Source organism: Pan paniscus, chromosome 1 (assembly GCF_029289425.2).
Source record: "Pan paniscus chromosome 1, NHGRI_mPanPan1-v2.0_pri, whole genome shotgun sequence".
Lineage (NCBI taxonomy): Eukaryota > Metazoa > Chordata > Mammalia > Primates > Hominidae > Pan > Pan paniscus.
In genome coordinates this window covers 132,765,133-132,788,195 of record NC_073249.2, presented here as the reverse complement: position 1 = coordinate 132,788,195, position 23,063 = coordinate 132,765,133, and the positions used below count along the sequence as shown (strand labels likewise).

General features: G+C 41.3%; 1 protein-coding gene across 4 annotated transcripts in view; it reads right to left on the bottom strand.

Moving 5' to 3' along the window:
• Window positions 1-23,063, bottom strand: part of ARHGAP29 (Rho GTPase activating protein 29) — a 124,550-nt gene that overhangs the window by 83,589 nt on the left and 17,898 nt on the right. Inside the window, exon 1 of one of the 4 annotated variants that reach the window (XM_055115882.3) lies at window positions 13,166-13,371. The exons of 2 other annotated variants lie outside the window; for them this stretch is intronic. In XM_055115882.3, coding sequence (XP_054971857.1) covers window positions 13,166-13,178 — 13 coding nt within the window. In that variant the 5' untranslated portion in view covers window positions 13,179-13,371. Of the gene's footprint in view, window positions 1-3,013; window positions 3,262-13,165; window positions 13,372-23,063 lie in introns of those variants that run through there. One more of the 4 variants, XM_003808439.7, reaches the window with a different exon arrangement.

Here is a 23,063-nt window from a genome sequence, read left to right as displayed (position 1 = left end):
GTTTCAAAAAGAAAAGTATATGAAGCTGAGGGAAGATTACATAAAACTGAAATCAAAGTTGGATTTCTATTATTGCTCCTCCTGATTATTAAACTGGGGACCACACTTTATAATTTTTAAAGTTTGTTTATTCACTGTCCTTTTGTCAATCTCAAATTATTTCTGAGAATCTAACTTCTACATTTAAACTAGTTTCAAACCTATCTAACATTAATCCTTATATGCGTACATCATTTCTAAAATGAATCTAGGGCAATTTTTGAGCATTATTATTATATCTAAGTCTTCCTTCCCATCAACAAAAACAAAACAAAAATTCAAAGTGTCTTTTTTGGGCAGCTCTTTTACAAATTACTAACCAAAATGCTATTAGCCTAACAAAACATCACTCTTGCAGTTTACTTAATAACGTCATTCTGTTTAGTTATGACAGCTTTTAAACTTGGTAAATTAGAGAATTGGTCACTGTCACTGGTAAAGATGGTTACAAAAATTAAAGACATTAAAACAATTTACCTATTTTAGCAGAAATAATTTACTTTAAGTAACTACATGTAAAATAGTAACCCAAACTTTCAAAGTGTTTCAAAACTGCTGGAACATTTTTAGACAAGACTTTAAAAATCTGCAAAAAACAAACACAGCAACAACAACATCAAACACATGGCAAGGAGAAGAGGAACTCTTCTCCTCTTATAAAAAAGGATTATACCCTACCTCTAGCCAGCATTATAATGATTAATGTGCTGATTTTGTTATATATTACTACTTTTCATATTCCAGAGTAAAAAAAGGAAACATTACAATTGAAAAAACGTTTAAAATAACAAACTTAACCCAAGCTTTCATAAATGGACTATGATAATGAGAAGCTGGAACAACACACACTTTCCAAGATCATATACACTACTTTCTCATGTGCGAAAATGAATATTCTCTTGTTGGAAGTAACATAAAACGTAGTTACTAACAGACTGCAACTGGCAACTTAATTAGGTAATGACGCATGCAAAGTACTTAGCAGAGTGCCTGGTTCATCATAAAGATGAACCATAAAGAAAAGTCATTATTACTAGCAGTGCTTTATTGTGGGAAATTGTTTTTGAACAAGATGTGGCTTCACTACAATACATAAGTGGATGGTGAGCAAGAAATACAGGACTGGAAACAATTGTAGAAACTTAACTGACTCTGTGGAAACCTACTAAAAAGCTTCCAAGTGAAATTTGAACTGTGCAAATAGACTTGTGCAAAATATTTTTGACACACTAATTCTGGTGCATCTCTTTCAACTTCAAACCAACAATATTAAAAACATGTATTATCCACTTCTCAAAGAATTCTCTAGCAAGTGGAAAATTACCGTGCAAAACCACTTCCATTGTATGTTGTAAATCTAAGTGTTGTGTGCATTAGAAATGTAGACACAAACTTCCTATCCCCCACGACTGCAGGAGCCTGTGTCAATCAAATGTCCGCTGCCCCACGCATGCCCCCTGCCAAATGCACATTACGGCAGTAGTTTCATTTTAGGCTCTCTAATTGAAGTGTAAAACGGCCCCCAAACATCTATACTTACTATTTCCCATTTTACCATTTCTTCTTGAGGAAAAATTGCCAGATATTTCAGAAATCTGCTATTTCAGCACAATTTCAGATTTGGCAAGAATCTACTTTGAGATGCTAAAAAGATTAGATGAGCTCATCCTAAAACGATGATTAAATCTTTATGGTTTTAAAAAGCACTCTCCACAAAAACAGAATAGGGACATGTGAGAAAGAGTTTTATCAATACTATGCAAACAATTTTTAAAGGAAGGCATGCAATACACATGCACTTCATTTCTGTACAGTTTGAACCTAGCACGCTTTAAAAAGAGGAAGCTGCCCAGCATCCCACGCCTCCAGAATGTCTAGCATTCCTGGCAGGCAGTACTCTCCTTTGACCAGCCAAAACTACTCTTTGCCAAAGAGCAAGTTCCTCATCCAAGAATTTAAATAAAGAGGGAAGAATGGAGCAACCAAAATGGACAGCCGACGGTGGTAACGACGGACAAAAGATAAACTATAGACAAGAGATACAGTCACAGAGACAGATGGAGAGAAGGGAAGGAGAGCTCAGCTCCTGCCATTAGCAGGTAATATCCTGCCCTCCAAAAACATTTGGGGCCAATACCCTCTGAGAAAGTTTTAAAAAGATAAACATAGAGACAAGAGGCTCGTCAGTCACGAGGGTTCCACCTTGAAACGTCCAACTCCAGCTCACCCGCCCCCCAAAAAAATTTTTTTTTAATTAAAACTGTCAAACCCCAAAACACGTCCACAATTGAACTGGGACAAACCTCTGAGACTGAGGAAAACTCTCAACGAAACCCAAAAAACACAGACCAGGAGAAAATGCACCACGGAAATCCTAAAATATCTCAGGAATGAGAGCCCAACTGGAGTGAGGGCTGCAGTCAGGGCAGGTGGGAGCGGGAATAGAATCCAGGCAAGAACACAGACCCATAGTGATCAGGAGCATGGATTCCGGAGCAAAAGCGCCTGGGTTTAGGTCCTGACGCTGCCAACCACTAGTCTGTGTGCTTGGGCAGGTTTTTAACCTCGGTTTCCCCGTGTGAACCGAGTCGAACAATCATGGAGTGTTCTGAACATTAAAAGAGTTAAAATGTGCAAAGCCTTCAGAACGGCAGGCGGACCTCCGTTGTACGCGCTGTGTGCTAACTTTAATTACGATCGTCACCGTCTCCTCCCGGCCACCGCTGGCGTCCTCCCCAGCTCGTCCGCGCCTCCCTCGCCGGGCGCGCCCCTAGCCCCGGCCGGACCCTTCCCGAGGACTCCAGTCCTGGCTCGAGGACACCCGTCCCTAGCGCAGCCTGCCACCGCTTCCACTCGGGGCCGCCCCGCGGGCCTCCCGGACCCTGGACGGCAATTCGCGGGCGCTCGCGCGGGCAACCCCAGCCCGGAGCCACGACCGCCGCGGCCGGAGCAAGCGCCACCTCCTCACACTCACCACGGCGCTCCATCTCGCGTCCCGGACGCGGACGCCCGCCCCACACCTACGGCCGCCGCCACCGCCGAGGGCTGGAGCTCGCTGCCCCCATCCCCCACGGCCTGCGGACGCCCGGCCAAATCTCAGCCGCAGCCGCAGCCGCAGCCACAGCCACAGCCACAGACACCACCACCACTGCAGCCGCCACCGCCCCTGCAGCTACCGCCACGGCCGCACCGCCCGCCCGCCAGCCCCGCCCCCTGGAGCCCAGCCCATTGGCCCGCGCTCCCGGGGGCGGGGCCGGCGACCGCGGCAGGTCCGGGAGGCAACTAGCTCGCGCGCAGAACGCGACCGTCAGTTGCGCGCGGCCGGACGCTGTCCCAGCATCACAGGCTGCGTCGGCTGCCCTTTTGGCTTGCAGGGGACAGGCAGAGCGACTCAGAGAAAAGTCACCTGAGGACTAGATGCGGCTAATGGCCAGATGAGCAGCTACATTTCTTATGAGACACTTCGGTGGATCGCCGTTTTCCTCCCTCTTCCAGGGGTTAGGGCCTGGGGAAGGGCGCCACACGTCTGAATGAAGAATGAACTACCTCAAAACCAGCCATCTACTCTGCCCCTCTGCCCTCTATGGAGGGTAATAGTTTCCACTTAGGCCTATCTGTATTTTTTTTTTTTTTTTTTTTTTTTTGGAGACGGAGTCTCGCTCTGTCGCCCAGACGAGTCTAATGGCGTGATCTCGGCTCACTGCAACCTCCGCCTCCCGGGCTCAATTGATTCTCCCACCTCAGCCACCTGAGTAGCTGCGATTATAGGCACCCACTACCACGCCCAGCTAATTTTAGTATTTTTAGTAGAGGCAGGGTTTCGCTATGTTGGCCAAGCTGGTCTCGAATTCCCGACCTCCCGACCTCAGGTGATCCACCCGCCTCAGCCTCCCAAAGTACTGGGATTACAAGCATGAGCCACTGTGCCCGGTCCTTTCTTTCTTAGCTGCACTTTCAAACTCACTTCATAATGAGAAGAAAAAAAAAGTCTGAGAAAGATGGAATAATTATAGCAAGCAGGGCTAGAAAGCACATAGTCCCTATATCACACCACTCGCTGGAACAAGCGATGGCACTTACCTCAGTGCTGGAACATTCAGAAAGAACTCATAGAGAAACAGGAAAAAACACAGGGAGGGAGACTGTGGGTAGTGCTGGGGTCTGCGAGAAAAATGACCACACACGGGAGAAACAGAAAAAGACACAGGAGAATGTGCTGAGGAAAACTGGAAAGAAAATGAGGTGCAGACACAAGAAAAGGGAGGAAAACCAAGGAAGGCAGAAATAAGTGAAGGCAAAAAGAGAAAATAAGGAAGAAAAATAAAAGGAGAGACTACCCACTTAACAAACAGAAAAGTAAGTGAGCATGACAGAACCAAAAGTAGGGTAGCGGGGGCAAGAGAAAAACTCATTGACAAAGAAAGAAGAGGGACATCTTACATAGACATATATTTGAACCCTTACAGGAAAAACAATGCTAAGAAAATACAACAAATTTGGCTCCTCAGGTGCTACTTAGAAAAGATAAATAAGAAAACTCAGCTCCTTGGTTACTTTGGCACCATACTGGATTTTTTGGACTCAACTTACACAGATTTTCCCCTCAAACCCCCAAAATAATAGTAACAAGGTCCTGCCACAAATAGGAAACCTCAAAAACCAAAATTCCTTCTAATCGTGCTGAAAAAGAAAAATGCGCCAAGGACTCTCACCATGGAAGCCAATGATGCCTGAACTGAAGCAAACTAATAAGAGGAGACAAAGGAGTCCCCAGGCCAAGGGGAGGCTGAACAGTGCAACTACGATTCAATCATAAGTAAGGTTTTTGGAAGGAAATTTTTGAGGAAGTCCCTCAACCTCAAACACCCTCTTAAGTCTATTTTAAAATATATTATTTTGCACTTATACACCATTTCCCTTAATAAAGAGGACTGTGTTGCTGACTAAAATGGAACTGGAAGCATCACTGACAAAATCATGAACAAGTTCCTGATGGAGAGAGAGGGTGTATGGATGGAGGTGGGGGTATGACAAAGAGAAAGGAGCTCACAAGGAGGAGAGAAAAGCAGGGAAAGAGAGACAAAGGGAGAGACAAATATGTGAGAAGGAAAGAGAGACAACAATAAAGGAGAAAGAAAGACGAGGGAAAGAAGAAAGAAATATGCAGAGATAAGGGGAAGCAGAGAAAGAAAATGAGATGGAGAGAGATAAGGAAGATAAAAGAGACAAACAGAGGTGATAGAGACTACCCACCGATAGAGAAAGGAAAGAGGGTCATTTCTCACATGCAAACAGTTCTGGGGGAAATGAAGCCAATTAGGCTCTGAGGTTGTTACCTTAAAAATATAAACATAAGAATCCAAGGCTCCTTGATTACCTGCTTCCACAATTATTTTTCAGACTTCATTTTTAAAATTTTTTCCATTACACCTCAAACCTAACAGTACTAATATGACAAGCAGTACTGAAGACATCTAAAAAACAAAGACTCCTTCAAACCCCACTGGAGAATGATGCACCATGGACACTCACCCAGTGATGACTCAAAACTGAAGGACATCAGTGGGGGATGAAGAAAGAATTCTGAAGGCCAAGGAGAGTGGGGTTGGACAACTCTCAGGGAGCTCAAGGAAGCAAAGTCTGTCCCTCATAGCTGCTCTGGGTTATTCTCAACACCCCCTAAACCAGAACTACCCCTAAGCCATCCCAAAACAGCCAACTACTGTGCATAGGATCTGACACAGAGTCACAATAGTTGGCTATTTGGGAATCGAGGAATGTTACTTAGAAGGTTAAATAAACTATAAGTAAGGTTGTCTAAGGGAAATTTTGAGAAGTCTCTCAATCTCAATCCTCCTCTTAAACCTTTAAAAAAATACATTATCTGCCATCCTTCATCCAGAGGATGATGACATTTGGAAATATTTGCAAAAATGGTAGTTTACTTTTAATTTAAAAGGGTTATTTTATTAATCTCCCCTGACTTGATTTTGTTTGAAGTAATTTATCACACAAATACACTTTAAATATGAAAAGCACATTAATAGATGCAATAATACCTTTCTGCAAGTCCGAAATTCTTGGTCTATAATAAAATTGTAGTGTTCAGAAAAAAAGAGTAAAACCATCAGTATATCTACCATAGCAGTCCAATAGCTTAAGTTTTTCAACAAGTTGCAGAAAAACATTTCTGGAAGCAACATATAATTTTTTTTAAATACTTGTGTTTTTACCATTTATATTACTATTGCCTCTAGTATTTTTTCCTTCTCAAACAGAAATTCACATCCTCTATGACACTGTTCAAGTCAGCCATTCGGTGCAGCCTTAACTTTTATATTCCCCAAATCTTCCTCATGTGTTCTCTTCAAAATGTTTGTGGTACCAGACTGCACAGATTAGTATTCTTTCTATCTGCAGTGGTGACATTACCAGTACTGTTAATTTTACTTCATCTTCCTGAAGACAATTCTGTAGTTTAGGTAGCCTACTTTTCATAGCAGAACATGGGTCTAAAAACATTTGACAATATCTGGAGACATTTTTTGTTGTCATAACTGGGGAGGGGGATTCTACTGACATCTAGTGGGCAGAGGACAGGGATACTGCTAAACTTCCTACATGCATAGGACTACCCTCATCCCCAAGAAAGAATTATCCTGCCCAAAAGGTCAATAGTGCCAAGGTGAAACACCCTGTTCTATATCCAATTACCACTTTATAAAAAACTATAAGACCTAAGAACTTGTTAAATTATGCCACAGTATCTACCCAGAAAATTCTGGACTGTGGGCCATTTTATAGCATAAACATGATTTCTTCAACAAATAAACTGCAGGAAAAAAGATGGAAAGAAAATTCTCTAGATTATCCTTAAAAGATATATCAAATGCAGCCAGGCGCGGTGGCTCACGCCTGTAATCCCAGCACTTTGGGAGGCCGAGGCGGGCGGATCACCTGAGGTCAGGAGTTTGAGACCAGCTTGGCTAATATGGTGAAACCCCATTTCTACTAAAAATACAAAAAATTAGCCGGGCGTGGTGGCGTGCACATGTAATCCCAGCTACTCGGGAGGCTAAGGCAGTAGAATCGCTTGAACCTGGGAGGTAGAGGTTGCAGTGAGCCAAGATCACACCACTGCACTCCAGCTTGGGCAACAAGAGCAAAACTCCGTCTCAAAAAATAGTAATTTTATATATAATTATATATATATGTTATATATATAATTATATATGATATATAATTATATATGTAATTATATATGATATATATAATTTATATATATTATATATTTATATATATAAAAAATCAAATGGAGGAATAAATAAAAACAGACATACTCTTCCACTGTAGTAAACAACTAGAAAAATGGACAAAATATATATTGTTTTCAGACACTGAACTACACACAGCACTGGGCTCAGGGCTGTCATCTCTGAGAGATGGGATCATAAACAAATAAGGTAAGCCCCACAATTACCCCAACTTTCTGCCTAAAGTCACATTCTTGACCACAGCACCCTTGACAACTTGAAGAGACAGAGATCATGGTTCCAGGAGATTGGAGTTGCCAGAATCTGTAGGACAGAGTACCAGAGACTAAGGATGTAGAAAAAGAAAGAGCTCCAGAAATTTGCATAGGGAATTTCTTAATTATCTTGCTGAACACCAAGATGCACATGTATACAGCAAAACACAACAAGGATTGGCAAATAATTTCCAGAAAGCTATAGATGGACAATTCCCAGGTTTCCCACAGGGCTGGAAGAACTCCACATTTTCATCAGCCAGAGTAGAGAGACCTACTGAACACCCCAGGGAGACCCCAGGGCATGCCTCATAGTACATCTAACCTAGCTTTAGTGAAAACTATACTCTAGCCACACCCCAACAAAGCTTCAAAACAGGCACATTTTATAATTTTTTAAAAGCTGATGTTTAAAACAAAGTAGTAACAATATGTTGTGGCATTTATAACATATACAGAAGCAAAATCAGTGACAATAGCGTAAAGGAGGAGGAAATGAAAGTATACAGTAAGGTTCTTACATTATAGGTAAAGTAGTGTAATACTATTTGAAGGTATACTGTAAGTTAAAAATATATACTAAAATCTCCAGAGATAAAGTTAATTAAGCCAATAGTGGGCATAAATAGAATTTCAAAAAATCAAAAAAAAGAAAAAAAAAAGGCAGGACAAGAAGAAAAAGGAAACAACAAATGGAACAAATAGAAAAACAAACAGCAAAGTAACAGACTTAAACCCAATCATACCAATAATTACATTAAATATAAATAATCTAAACAGCCCAATAAAAAGGCAGAGATTCTCAGAGTGAGTAAAAAAGTAAGACCCAACTATATTTTTCCTATTAAAACACAGACTTGAAATATAATGACACAGATATATGGAAAGTAAAACAACAGAAAAAGACACACCATGCAAATATTAATCATAAGAAAGCCAAAGTAGCTCTATAATATAGGTATCAAAGAATTTTACCAAGGATAAAAAGCAACATTTCATAATGATAAGAGAGTCATTTCATCATAATGACAACAATCCTGAAGGTATCTGTACCAAAAATAGAGGTCCAGAGTATGAGAAAAAAACTGAGAGAAATGTATGGAAAAAATAGACAAATCCCCAATGACAGTTAAGATTTCAGCACTCTTCTCTCAGTAATTGATAGAATAACAGAAAATCATTAAGGATCATTAAGGACATAGAATACTTGAATAGCACTATCAATCAACTTGACCTGATAGACATTTACAGAAAATTCCACCAAAAAACAGCAGAATATGCATTCATTTCAAATGTATATGGAATATTCATAAGATAGGCCATATATGGGATAAAAAGAAGTCCCAATGAACTTAAGAGGACTGAAATCACACAGTGTATGTCCTCTGATCAAAACAAAATTAAATTTGAAACTAGTAACAGAAAGATAGCCAGGAAATCCCCAAATATTTGTAAATTATAAAATATAACTTTAAAATAACCAATGGGTCAAATTTCCACAAGGGAAATTTTAATATATTTTGAACTGAATGAAAATGAAAACCCATTTCAAAATGTGGAGATTACAAAGTAAAGTCATGGTTAGATAAAATACACAGTTTTAGATGCTTTATTGTAAAAGAGAAGGGTCTAAAGTCAATATCTAAGCTTCCACTTTAAGAAGCTAGAAAACAAAGAGCAAATTATACCCAAAGTAAGCAAAAGGAAGTAAATAATGATAAGAACAGAAATCAATGATTTAGAAAACAGAAAACAGAAAAAAATCAATATAACCAAAAGCTGGTTCTTTGAAAAGATTAAATTGATAAATATCTAGCTAGGCTGATCAAGAAATAGAGAAAACACAAATCACTAATATGAATGGAAGAAACGACATCAGTACAGACCTTACAGACACAAGGATAAAAGGATACAAGGGAATGTTACAAAAAAACTTTGCCAATAAACTTAACAACTCAGATGAAATGGAAAAATTCTTTGAAAGACACAGATTACTAACCCTGACACAAGAAACAGAAAATGTTAATAGCACTACATGTATTAAATAACTGAATTCATTATTTAAAATTTCCCACAAAGAAAACTACATCTACATGAGCTTCACTGATAAAATTCACTGAACCAGATAAAATAATCCTATACAAACTCTTGGAAAATACAGGAGACAAGAACACTTCCCAACTCATTCTATGAGGCCAGCATTACCCTGATACCAAAACCAGACAAAGACATTACCAAAAAAAAAAAAAAAACAACAAAAAAAAACCAAAAACACACACAAAAAACAAATTTCTTAACACAGTATTAGCAAGTCAAATCCAACAATATATAAAAAGGATAATACATAATGCCCAAGAAGGGTCTGTCCAAGGAATGCAAGCTTAGTTTAACATTCACTAGAGAAAAACCATGTGATCATCTCAAAAGATGCAGAAAAAGCATCTGACTAAATTCCATGGCCATTCATGATTAAAACAGTCAACAACGTAGGAATAGAAGATAATTTCTTCTATCTGATAAAAGGCATCTACAAAAAAACCGACAGGTTTTCTCCTTAAGATCAGGATTAATATTGTTACTGAGGGTCTTAGCCAGTACAGTAAGACAAGAGAAAGAAATAAAATGCATTCACATTTAAAAAGAAAGAAGTAAAATACTCAGAGATGGTGGGTTGGGGACTTAAAAAAAAATCTTAAGAAGCCTATAAGCTACTACATCTAATAAATGAATATAGCAAGGTCACAGAATACAAAGTTAATACACTATAATCAATTTTCTTTCTATACACTAACAACAAACAATTGAACAAAAAAATTTAAAACTTCTGCTCTTTGAGAGACAGTGTTGAAATAAAATGCAAGCCACAAATTGGGAGAAAATATCTGACAAAGGATTTGTAACCAAATATATCAGGAACTCTTACAATTCAATAAAAATAAAACAACAATCCAATAAAATAATGAGTAATGAAGTGAACATATGCTGCACAAAAGAAGATACACAACTGGGCAATAAGCACATGAAATATTGCTCAATACCATTAGTATCAGGGAAATGCAAATTTCAACTTCTATGAGATACCACTGAATAGTCAGAAGAAATTTTAATTTCAGCTAGACTGAACTACTAAGTGTTGGTGAGGATGTAGGGCAACTGTAACTGTAATACATGCTTCTATATGCAAGGTATACAATCACTTTGTGAAACAGCCTGGCAGTTTCTTACACAGGAAATGTACATTTAACATACAACCCAGTAATTCTCCTTTTGTATGCATCCAAAAGAAATGAAAACATATATTCACCCCTAAACTTGTATACAAATGCATAGCAATTTTTTTCATGATAGTCAAAAACAAAACAACCCAAACTCCATCAACAGATAAACAAACTGTGGTACAGCCTTACGATGGAATACTATTTAACATTACATATCCATGACATCGGAAAAAATCATAGATGAATCTCAAAAGCATTAAGCTAAATGAAAGAAGCCAGGCACACACACACTGTATATCTTTGGTATGATTCCATTTACATAAAATTCTAGAGAATATGAACCTAATCTTAAATGACAAAAGAATTTCGTTGCCTAGGAATGCAGTGGCGGTGTAGGTGTGGGGGAAATTGCGAGAAGCCTTTCATTTCCTCCACTAAAAATAAAGCATCCCTTTACTTTCCCATAGGATATTCAACATACTTGGGAAACTCACGATATTATACCTTGGGCCCCATCAATATTGTCTATTGCTACCAAAGATGCAAAGGTTCTACAGGACTGTCTACCACAAAATGGGATCAGACTAAATTTTCTTAGTGAATGCTGAATGAATAAGTGATACGAGAATGAAAATTCTTTAGGGTGACTTCTGGGCATGAACTTTGTTCAGTGTGGTTATACTAACCCCCGGGACCAAGAGCAGTGGCTATAAAAGCCCATGTCCCTAGGTCAAGAGCCTTTACATGTGAGGAAATGAAGGTGCTTACAACTGAGGTAGATATTCTATTTTAAGGAGGTAAGGGGAGCAGTAATGACCAACCACTATACATTCTTGGGCAGCGCTTTTCTACATCTCAGCCAAAGTTCTATTTCCTGCCAAATTGGGGACTAAAACATTTTCTACTCAGGCCTATTCTATTTTCTTCAAGTTCACTCTTAAACTCTTCTCAGAATCATCAGACAAGAACTGTATACATACTGTAAAGCTCATGAAGCTTAAGCATCAGGGTTGCTTACTTACACAGTTCCTGTAACAAGGAGGCATTTTGAAATAAGCATTTCTGGCAAACTGCGTAAAGAAATCACTACAGAAAGGGACCTAATCTCCAAGACTCCCATAGTTTTGTTGTGATTCACTCATTCTGAATATTCACTTTCATATCTAATTTTGAAGTATTTTTCTTGAAAGGGGAATCTCCTCTCCCAAACTGAATGAGGAGGAAGCGAAGCTAATTCCCAAAGATTAATAAAGAAAAAGGTAAATGTAGAACAAAAAGGTACTTAGAACTTTCATAAAACATCTCCTAACATTCCCCTTCCCCCCGCCAACCCCTCCATCCCCCGCCCAAAAAAGATCCATCTTTAGAAAACAGAGGATGTCAAAGATCCAAAAAAAACAATGTGGAACGCCACCCTTGGTTTTTAAAGAGGGGTGGTGGTGGTGAAAAGGTGAGATAAACTCGGACAAATCAGAGGGGCTGAAAGACAAGGGAGGAACGTCCTTGGCTGCTCTGTTTAAACCAAGGCAAGCTCCTCCCTGGGAACACCAGGTTTCTATCACAGACCGGGTCCTGGGACACCTAGTGAAACAAACGCACAGGGGTCCGCTCTCCAGGTGGTAGGTGCAATCTCCCAGCTTGTCCCTTCCTATTTTGCAGAGCACACGACTTGCCCTAGAGCCATGGCTGGGAAAAGGTGGAAGGGCGAGACCAGGCAGTAATGAGTGGGGAGAGAGAAGGGGAGGAGTAGGGTGGGAGGGAACGACAGAGACGCTCCAGAAGGGGCACACGGTGAGAATGCGCAAGACGGTGTTTTACAACCTTAGATCTCCCTCCCCCAAAGTAATAAATAGCCAGGGTCTAGGTGAGGTGAAGTGCAATAAGAAAAAGTAAATATGGAACATGAGATGTCTGTTTTACTCAGCCTTTGCATGTGTCAGACTGAAATTTCAGAAAACGTCACCAAACTTCCAAAAAGCATCCCCAGTAAGAAAGACGGACTTGAGACCCGGTGAAGAAAACCAATGGGGTAAGGGTAAAGGAGCCCCTGAATTCCGCAGTGAGGCGATGAGTGCTGGTGGCTAGCAAAGGGAGCGGGGCTGAGACACGCTCGGGGAGTCCTGTAAGGGGAGGAAAGTCCACCCGGCCAGCTTCTCCCCTGCTGCCCGCCGGCGTCACACAACTCAGAGCGCGCACCCGGGGTCCGCGGCGTACCCGCAGCGCCCGCCCGCGTCCTCCCGCTCGTCCGCGCCTGCCTCGCTGGGCGCGCCCCTAGCCCCTGCCGGACCCTGGACGGCAACTAGCCGGCGCCCGCGCGGGCGACCCCAGCCCGGAGCCACCACCGCCGCGGCCGAAGCGAGCGCCACCTCCTCACACTCACCACGGCGCTCCATCCCGCGTCCCGGACGCGGACGGCCGCCCCACACCTACGGCCGCCGCCACCGCCGAGGGCTGGAGCTCGCCGCCCCCATCCCCCACGGCCCGCAGACGCCCGGCCAAGTGGCAGCCGCAGCCACAGACACCACCACCACCACAGCGGCCGCCGCCTTTGCAGCTACCGCCACGGCTGCGCCGGCCGCCTGCCCCGCCCCTTGGAGCCCAGCCCATTGGCCTGGCCCGCGCTCCCGGGGGGCGGGGTCGGCGACCGCGGCAGGTTGGGGCAGGCGACCGCGGCAGGTTGGGGCGGCTGCTCGCTCGCGCGCAGAACGCGGCGGTCAGCTGCGCCCGGCCTGAAGTTGTCCCAACCGCGGCCGCGTCGGTCGCCCTTTTGACTTGCAGCAGGGCGGGCAGAGCGACTTAGAGGAAAAGTGACTTTTTGTACCCTCCTGCAGGGAGCAGGTTCTCTGTCCTTGTTTAATTAGACATTTCTCAGGTGGGCACTTTGAATTCCTTCCAGTCAAGACTCAGGTGTTCAACTTGTTTTGTCGGCCGTCTTCCTCCACCCTTCTTCTCCCATTCAAAACAAAAGTACGTTTTGTGCTTAACTTTAAAACTCCCCCCACTCTTTTCTGTCTTCAACTGATTGTCACTTTCAGCAAACCAAATAAATTACTCAAAACATCAGCTATTATACAGTCCCCGACACATGGCAGGTGCTCAGTAGATGCTAGTTGATTGCATGTCCCCTAACCACGCTACCTGCTTCTTACCATTAAGTGCTCCTTGAGTCATGGGACTGATCAACACGGTGGAGGAAGCCGCAACCAAAATAAAACATTTATCTAGATGTTGGATCACACATCATATCATGTTTGGAGGAAAACAAAACACTGCATTTATATATAATATATATTAGTAACACTTACCAACTCTACTAAGAATACCTTTCCTGTCACCTGTGCTGACACATAAGCACTCCATGAATATTAGCTGATTAATGGGTAAAATTATGGAAAGGGAATTTGGAAAAATCACTTAATGGCATCTTCCCTTTAAATATTTTTCAAAAAGATTAAATATCTGTCATATTCTTCACCCTTCTTCGTTAGGAGAAATATATTTGAAAACATTGTCAAAGGAAGATGTTTTTGTTTTGTTTTGTTTTGTTTTAGAGAGAGGGCCTTGCTCTGTGCTCAGGCTGGAGTGCAGTGGCACAGTCATAGCTCACTGAAGCCTTGAACTCCTGGACTGAAGGAATACTCTCATCTCAGCCTCCTGAGTAGCTGGGACTACAGGCTCGTGTCACCACATCCAGCTCTGTTGTTTATTTTTATGTTTTGTAGAGATGGAGTCTTCGCCATGTTGCCCAGGCTGGTCTCAAACTCCTGGCCTCAAGGGATCCTCCTGCCTCATCCTCCCAAAGTGCTGGGATTAGAGGCATGAGCTACCACACCTGGGTCATTTTTATAAGTAAATATGATTATTAACTGAGAAAGGGTGAATGTCAAACATCTGCTAAGTGGGATAAATGGCTGTGTTTGGCAAAGAAACTAAAAAATAAGGGGCAATATCTCCACCAAATCCTCTGACACTGACTCAGCATGTGCCCTGAATCATCTTATAAGCCAACTAGGTTTTTTACCTATAAATATTTCTTCACTAAAGTGGCTCATGATCATGGTTTTGGAGGACGAGGACTAACAGACACACAAACAAGAAATCAAAGGCATAACTGGATAGTGCATTAATAATGAAGCATGTATGACAGATGATGTGGTATTGTTATTTTATAATTACAGTATATATTAACACATATCCACTCTGCTTATTGAAATATTTTTCATTCCTTCCATGATAGAGAATCCTGCCTCTGCTCTGAAGCCTTTCTGTTCGCTCCAGTGAAAATTAGTCATCCACCGGGCGCGGTGGCTCACGCCTGCAATCCCAGCACTTTGGGAGGCCGAGGTGGGTGGATCACTTGAGGTCGGGAGTTCAAGACCAGCCTAACCAGCATGGAGAAACCCCATCTCTAGTAAAAATACAAAAAATTAGCCAGGTGTGGTGGCGCATGCCTGTAGTCCCAGCTCTTGGGAGGCGGAGGCAAGAGAATCGCTTGAACCCAGGAGGCAGAGGTTGTGGCGAGCTGAGATTGTGCCATTGCACTCTAGCCTGGGCAACAAGAGTGAAACTCCATCTCAAAAAAAAAAAAGAAAGAAAATTAGTCATCCTATTTGACATCATATTGTACATAGGATACTATTCTTGTGGCACTTATGGTTTTGGTGCCATGGTTTTTGGCAGTGTTTATGCTAATTAGATTGAAAGTTCCACAGTACTACATTAGTTAGGTCTGTATCTAATACAGAATGGGCCCCCACTAAGAATTTTCTGGAGGGATGTTGAGGGCATGAATGGTAGGCCCAGAAGTAAAAATTCTTCCAGTGTGATTTTTTTTTTAAATCACAAACTGCACTCAACTTGGTTGTATCTAGTAGAACCAAATATGATGGTCACAAAAACCTCATGTCTAAAGCAAAGCCTATCCCAGATATCCTGTTCCCTGAGGTGAAGGGACTGATCACAAGTGTGCATGTTCCATGTGGGTGGTGGAGGTGGGAGCCCAGCCCCACAGGGGAGCAGAGTGGACAGGTGCTCTTCCTCTCTGCCACACTTCAACAGCAGTCTGTTTAGGAGGGACCCACATTGTCCATCATGTCTGTTGTATTTTTATTGATTCCACAAATATTCACTGAATACCTCTAATGTGCCAGACATTGTTCTGAGCACAGGGGATATATCAGGGAATTTTAAATCCACCCTTAGATTCTCCTCAACCATGATGAATAATGCCTGGGAGAGGGGAAGAAGTAATGGAAGCCTGCACGGGTGGCCCCAAGGCAGGCAGTCCTTGGACTCCCTGGACTGCGGCTGTCCTTGACCTCATTGCTGGGGCATGTAAAAGGAACGACTCAGAGTCTAACAGGCCACAGTGAGTACAAAGCCTCCAGATTCCAAGGTGGACAAAACTCACCAAGCAGGTTATTAATCTTGATTCCATGATGGGTGTAATTGAGAAACAAGGAATCAATTCAGACCTCATGCTGGAAATGAATGTGAAAGACATTACCAACATCCAAGAATTCTGTGCTGTCATAAGGACAGGAAACTAAGATTGACAAAAATAAAGAAATATTTGAGTATATAGATGAAGATATCATACTCATGTTACGTCCAAATTAAGTTACTACATTTCGAACTCCAACTTTTAATGTGTTTTAAACTTTCTTATAAGATTTTGATGATATAAACCTCTGTGCTTGAGCCATCACATACCATAACCCTACCTGATGTCTTAGTAATATGTATAAGGTAACTCCCCTAATAATTAATGGTCAGTGCCAAAAATAATATTAGCCTTAAAAATGCAATTATTGATACTACTGTGAATAAAAAGATTATGGTGGTAGTAATAATAACTAGCCATTTATACTTTACTCCGTGCTAGTAAACTATAAATGTCTAGTTATTGTGCTAGTGATACACTTTTAATTATACTTTACATTTCATAAATTATTCAGTCCTCACAATAACCTATGAAGTGCTATTATCATACCCATTTTTTTTTTTTTTTTTGAGAGGAAGTCTTGCTCTGTCACCCAGGCTGGAGTGCAGTGGTGCAATCTTGGCTTACTGCAAGCTCCACCTCCCGGGTTCACGCCATTCTCCTGCCTCAGCCTCCCAGTAGCTGGGACTATAGGTGCCCACCACCACGCCCGGCTAATTTATTGTATTTTTAATAGAGGCGGGGTTTCACCGTGTTAGCTAGGATGGTCTCGGCCCCCCAAAGTGCTGGGACTACAGGCGTGAGCCACCGTGCCTGGCCTATCATACCCATTTTATAAATGAAAAGCTGAGACACAGAAGAAGTTCAATGAAGAATTTCTGCTGGACTTCACGGAAATTGACGTTAACATGAAGTTAAGTTTGACCATACTTCTCTTAGAAAAAGATATTAGGAAATGACTCCTCTTATTCTACCTCTGCGTCTCTGTCCTTCTTGCTCTTCCCCAGGTACCCCAAAGTCCCTTTTGCCTCAGGACTTTTGCCTTTGCTGTTTCCTCTGCCTGGAATTGGCTTTTCCCATACATCTACGTGACTTGTTCCTTGCTCCCTTTTCCTTGCTGCCTTCTGGTCTCTCCTCAAATGGTCCAGATTATTGACATGTTCCTTGACTCCTCCATAAAAACAGCATCCCCCTTTTTGATACTCCCTTTCTTCCTTACTCTGCTTTAATTTTTGCACTTATCCCTCTACTGACTTGATATAGATTTATTGGTTTATTTACAGATTTTTTAAATGTCCCCTTACTAGTATGGGTATGTTAAGTTCTATGAAAGAAGGGACTCTGCCTGCTTTGTTCACCACTGTGTTTCCAGCCCCTGGAAAAGTACTTGGAATTCATCAACAAATGAAAGATTTAAAGAAAATAACAATACAATATATCCAAACATTAGAGTTATCTTTTGAAAAGATTAATTTGTTAACATTTTGAGAGTTTTAATCAGATAAGAGAACTATATTACATTGTTTGAGAAAGATTTTACTTTAGCTGCTTGTAACCAATATACTAACATATGACAAGTTTCATGACTTCACCAAATCTTTATCTGAAAGAGCCATAAGTAACTCAAGAATCTTACATTATAAAGTTCTACTTATAGCTTGGTTCCCTTTCTTGGGTTTCTGGGCTCTGCTAGTTTAGAGGCCTTAGTAACTTAAGGAAGAACGCTTCTTCCAAGGAACACAATTTTTTCATAGAAGTAAAAGTGAAGCCTCTGGTCATTTGCCTCTGCTGCTTTCAACAGGCAAATAAAGGATAGTTACAGTGTTGGCTAGGGTGTTTGTCCAAGATCACCCTGTGCCGTAGAGGCAGGAGAAGCAGTCCAGGGAGTCCTCAGGCAAACCTGCTGACATTCAGGGGCAGGTTAGTAGATAACAGCAGCCTGACCCTGCCCATGCTACCAAGGGTATACTTACATCAGTAATAAAAGTTCGGATCATGCCAAACAACCTAAACAACCCAATCAGCCAAAGTTTTAGAGTAAGGGAAAGGGAACAAATCCCCATGGCCTCGTAAGTATTCTAATAGAAGTTCTCTAATTAAAAAAAAAAAAAAAAATCTTAAATTATTTTCTTCCTTCTTTAAAGTAGAGGGGTAAACATTTTCCACGATTGTTTTTTTCTTTCATCGATTCACCAAATGGTGACTAGATAAGAAAGCAAATACTGCTCCCCTTAACCTGTGTATTCTATGATCCTCACAAAATACCTGTAAGATAACAAAATGAGATCTGTTTTTCTGATAAAATTTCATAAGTTTCAGAATCAAAGGGATCTTAGAGCTTATTCACTTCATTCTCCTTAATTTTTTTTTTTGAGACAGAGTCTCAGTCTGTTGCCCAGGCTGGAGTGCAGTGGCGTGATCTCGGCTCACTGCAATCTCTGCCTCCTGGGTTCAAACAATTCTCCTGCCTCAGCCTCCTGAGTAGCTGGGACTACAGGTGCATGCCACCACAGCCGGCTAATTTTTTGTATGTTTAGTAGAGACAGGTTTCACTGTGTTAGCCAGGATGGTCTTGATCTCCTGAGCTTGTGATCCGCCCATCTCGGTCCCCCTAAGTGCTGGAATTACAGGTGTGAGCCACTGCGCCCGATCCATTCTCTTTTATTTTATAAGGAAATCCCAGCCCAGCTTTCCCAGGGCTTACAGTTAGTCATTGGCCTGACTAGACTGGAACCAAGACCAGGGCCCTTTCTACACTAATGTTTTAAAATCTCTGTAAATCTATGAAATTAAATGAAAGCACTTGCCTTGATCATTCTTAGTTTAATGAGTAAATATTTGAGCTATACTAACATGTTTAAATATGAAATTTGTTCTACAAATTTACTCCTATTATTTTGGAGGTCTGACTTATTGTACTAAAAATTATGGCCCTAAACAATGGATGGCTTAACATACAACCAGTGAGGAGCTTGGGTTGCTCTTGAAGTAGGAAGTTGTCCGCAGGCATCTGGAACACACACACACACGCACGCACGCACACACGCACATGCACACATTAAGGCTTTTCTCTAAGGGAGAAGGCTGGCTGGCTTTAGGAAGGAGTAGAGCCCAATGGAAACATTGCTAATATTTCTTTATCTACCCACTGAGCAAGTACTGCTGAACTCTCTGAGAAACAATGCTACCACTAGTGACTTAGTGACTTCAGTGAGTGTTTATCTTTCTAACTACATATTTATATAGGGGTGGCTGCCTGTGCCATGCTTGCCAGAGAATTGAGAAGTGACTGCTTGTAAAAGTTGGAAAATATTTGGTTTAGAAACCTGTTTTTAAATTCACTCAAGATAAGATTACATTTTATAGTATTAGAAGAACTATTATCATCCAACCATTTAGATACCCGGATTTAAATGATTTTATTCTGAAATTATCTCAATAGCTGACAATGTGTGGTTTAAATTAGAAGAAGGCAAATACAAGTTAAAGTAGTACTATGAGTTAATAATTCTATAATATTGGTATCTAGAAATGTCTATAGATGCTTTCACTTCAAAGACCTTCAAAAATATTGATTGTCACTGATGGATTGACACCCTTTACCTTATTCTTCTTGATGACGTATTTAGTTTAGGATACTCATGAATGCAATTAAATTTTGTCTGGGAGCTACATGGTACTAGAATATATGAGGTCACAGACATAACCATATATCCTACTAGCCAAAAAACTGACGAAATACCTGTTACATAACATCACTGAAACCATCAGCTTAGTAGATTCAGGGTGGAGAACAGATGGAATGGCAAACAAGGCTTGAAGACAGTAAGTTGCCTTGCTTAGGAGTTAGCCTGAATTGGCTGCAAGGTGAGAAATGCTTTAGATCTCTTCTGTGAGTCCATGAAGGCAATACTGCTTGGCAATCTGACTTCTAGTAACTTCCTCCTGGGTAATGACTAAGAACCAAGAGGAGGTGAAAAAGAGCTCCATTCGGGAAAAATGACTAAAAGGTAAAACAAGCCTACTAAAAAACCAGAATCTAAGGAAATGAGTAGACCGGTAGGCAAGTGGTCTTATCCAGACCTTGGAGTTGCTTTGTGAGTCAGAAAATAGAAGCATAGGATGTGGGTCAAGGGACAGTGGATTCCAGAAGGACCCTGTGAAGATGTTTCACAGAGAGCTGGCATTTTAATTTACACAGCTTTTCTTGAACACCAAGTCAGTGAAATGGAGCTGCCAGATGCCAATAACAATGTTGTATTCATGAATCAGTATTTGAAGTGCTATAAAAACTGAAGGTGGTTTTTGGTAGTGGGGACAGGACTTTGGGGAAGAGGAAAAGACAAAGGACATAAAGATCACAGCTTAGGGAAAATTTCTTGAGAACAAAGTAGACTACTGATTTATCTAACAATGTGTTATAGGTTGAACTGTGTTTGCCACCCCCACGCCACCAAATTCATATGTTAAAGTCCTAACACCCAGTACCTCAGAATGTGACTATATTGGACATAGGGGCTTCAAATGGGGTACTTCAATTAAAATGAGGTCATTAGTGTATGCAGCCCCTAGCCAATGACAAGTGTCTTTACAAGAAGAGGTGATTAGGACGCCAACACACACAGAGGGAAGACCATGTGAAGACAGGAAGAGATGGCCATCTATCTACAAGTTGAGAGAGTCCTCAAAAGAAACCAACCATGCTGACACCTTGATGTCAAACTTCTAGCCTCCGGAACTGTAAGAAAATGAATTTCTGTTGTTTAAGCCTCCCAGTCTGCAGTACTGTGTTATGGCAGTCCTAGCAGAGTAACACATAAGGCAACACTATTTAAATGACAGGACTTAAATAATAACAGCACTGATGGGTTCTAGTTGGATCCAAGACCATCCTCTTCCCTTCCCTGTAGAAATGTTAGTCCACCTGTGGCTGCAAATTGCCATTATCCAACTTGTTAAGTGCGGCATTTCTTCCTAATATTCACAAGTCACACAATGAGTCAATATCACTCCTACTCTGGGGTGTGGCCCAGGATAAGGCATCACATCCATTGTAATACTGTCATTAAAATGAGAAGGCAGGATGTTTACAAGCCTGGTGTTCTGTAAGTAAAGAATTTTCAGTGGGAGGAGTTTGATTCGTTTCTGCTCAGAGTTGAAGGGATGCCCTGGTCTCTTCATTTGTATCTAAGAGAGGAAGAGTTAGTGTGGCAGTTTTAGGGATACTGTTGCTGCCATTGCAATTGGTATTGGTGGTTAGTTAATAATACTAATTCCATCACTGTGCTTGGTTTATAATATGAGCTCAATAAGCATTAGCTTACTTTTCTATTCTTTTTTGGTTCTATAACATTTCACAGTACACAAAGCTCTGCTACACACATTAACTCAGTCTTCAAAACAAGTCTGTGAAATATGAATTATTGTTATCATCCTTATTCAGCTACTAAGAAACCTGTATCTCAAGGAAGGTGAACTATTTACTCAAAATTACACTACAAGTTAATAGAAGAGATTGAACTCAAAGCAAGGTCACCTGTCTCCTCAAGCAGGACTCTCTCCGACATACCCACCAGCTCTAGGTAGTTAGTTCTATTCCTCTCTGTATGTTTTAAATAATCCATTTTAATCAAGGAATGACATTTTCTGTATTCATCAAATATTCTTGATAATGAAGAGCTTTGATATTTATTACACAGATTGTATCTACCCTACAAATATTACATGAATAAACACTTCGCACATACAAATGGGCAGAGAAAGAAAATGCCCCCAGAACCCCTTCATAAGTTACCTCCCTTCTACTGAACTTGGGTCAGAATTTCTTAAGAATAATTGTTTAGAAGATACTTTCTCTTACATAAATACAGAGTTCCAATTTAACCAAAACCAGAAATAGATTTAACAATACTAATCTTTTTTTTTTTTTTTTTGAGACAGAGTCTCGCTCTGTCTCCCAGGCTGGAGTGCAGTGGCGCGATTCTCGGCTCACTGCAAGCTCCGCCTCCCAGGTTCACACCATTCTCCTGCCTCAGCCTCCCGAGTAGCTGGGACTACAGGCGCCCACTACCACGCCCGGCTAATTTATTGTATTTTTAGTAGAGACGGGGTTTCACCGTGTTAGCCAGGATGGTCTCGATCTCCTGACCTCGTGATCCGCCCGCCTCGGCCTCTCAAAGTGCTGGGATTACAGGCGTGAGCCACCGCGCCTGCCCAACAGTACTAATCTTTATATATTCTATGGTTTACTTTTTATTTTACTTCGTGTATGTTTGTGTGTGGGATAGGGAAGTCACATTGCTCCTATAGGAATATACTTTTCAGGTTTTTTATGCTAGACTTAGAAGCAAACTTTTTAAAACATAATTCATTCATTGGATGGAGGCTGTTTGAAAATTAAGAATTTTCAAAGAATTGATTTATGATCCTCTCAAACCAATCCTTTTATGATTCAGAAGACACTTCAAGAATCTTGGCTGGGCCGGGCATGGTGGCTCACACCTGTAATCCCAGCACTTTGGGAGGCTGAGGCAGGCAAATCACGAGGTCAGGAGATGGAGATTATCCTGGCCAACATTGTGAAACCCCGTCTCTACTAAAAATGCAAAAATTAGCTGGGTGTGGTGGTGCATGCCTGTAGTCTCAGCTACCCGGGAGGCTGAGGCAGGAGAATCACTTGAACCCTGGAGGCAGAGGTTGCAGTGAGCCGAGATCAGGCCACTACACTCCAGCCTGGCAACAGGGTGAGACTTTGTCTCAAAAAACAAAAAAAAAAGAATCTTGGCTGGGCACAGTAGCTCATGCCTGTAATCTCAGTACTTTGGGAGGCTAAAAT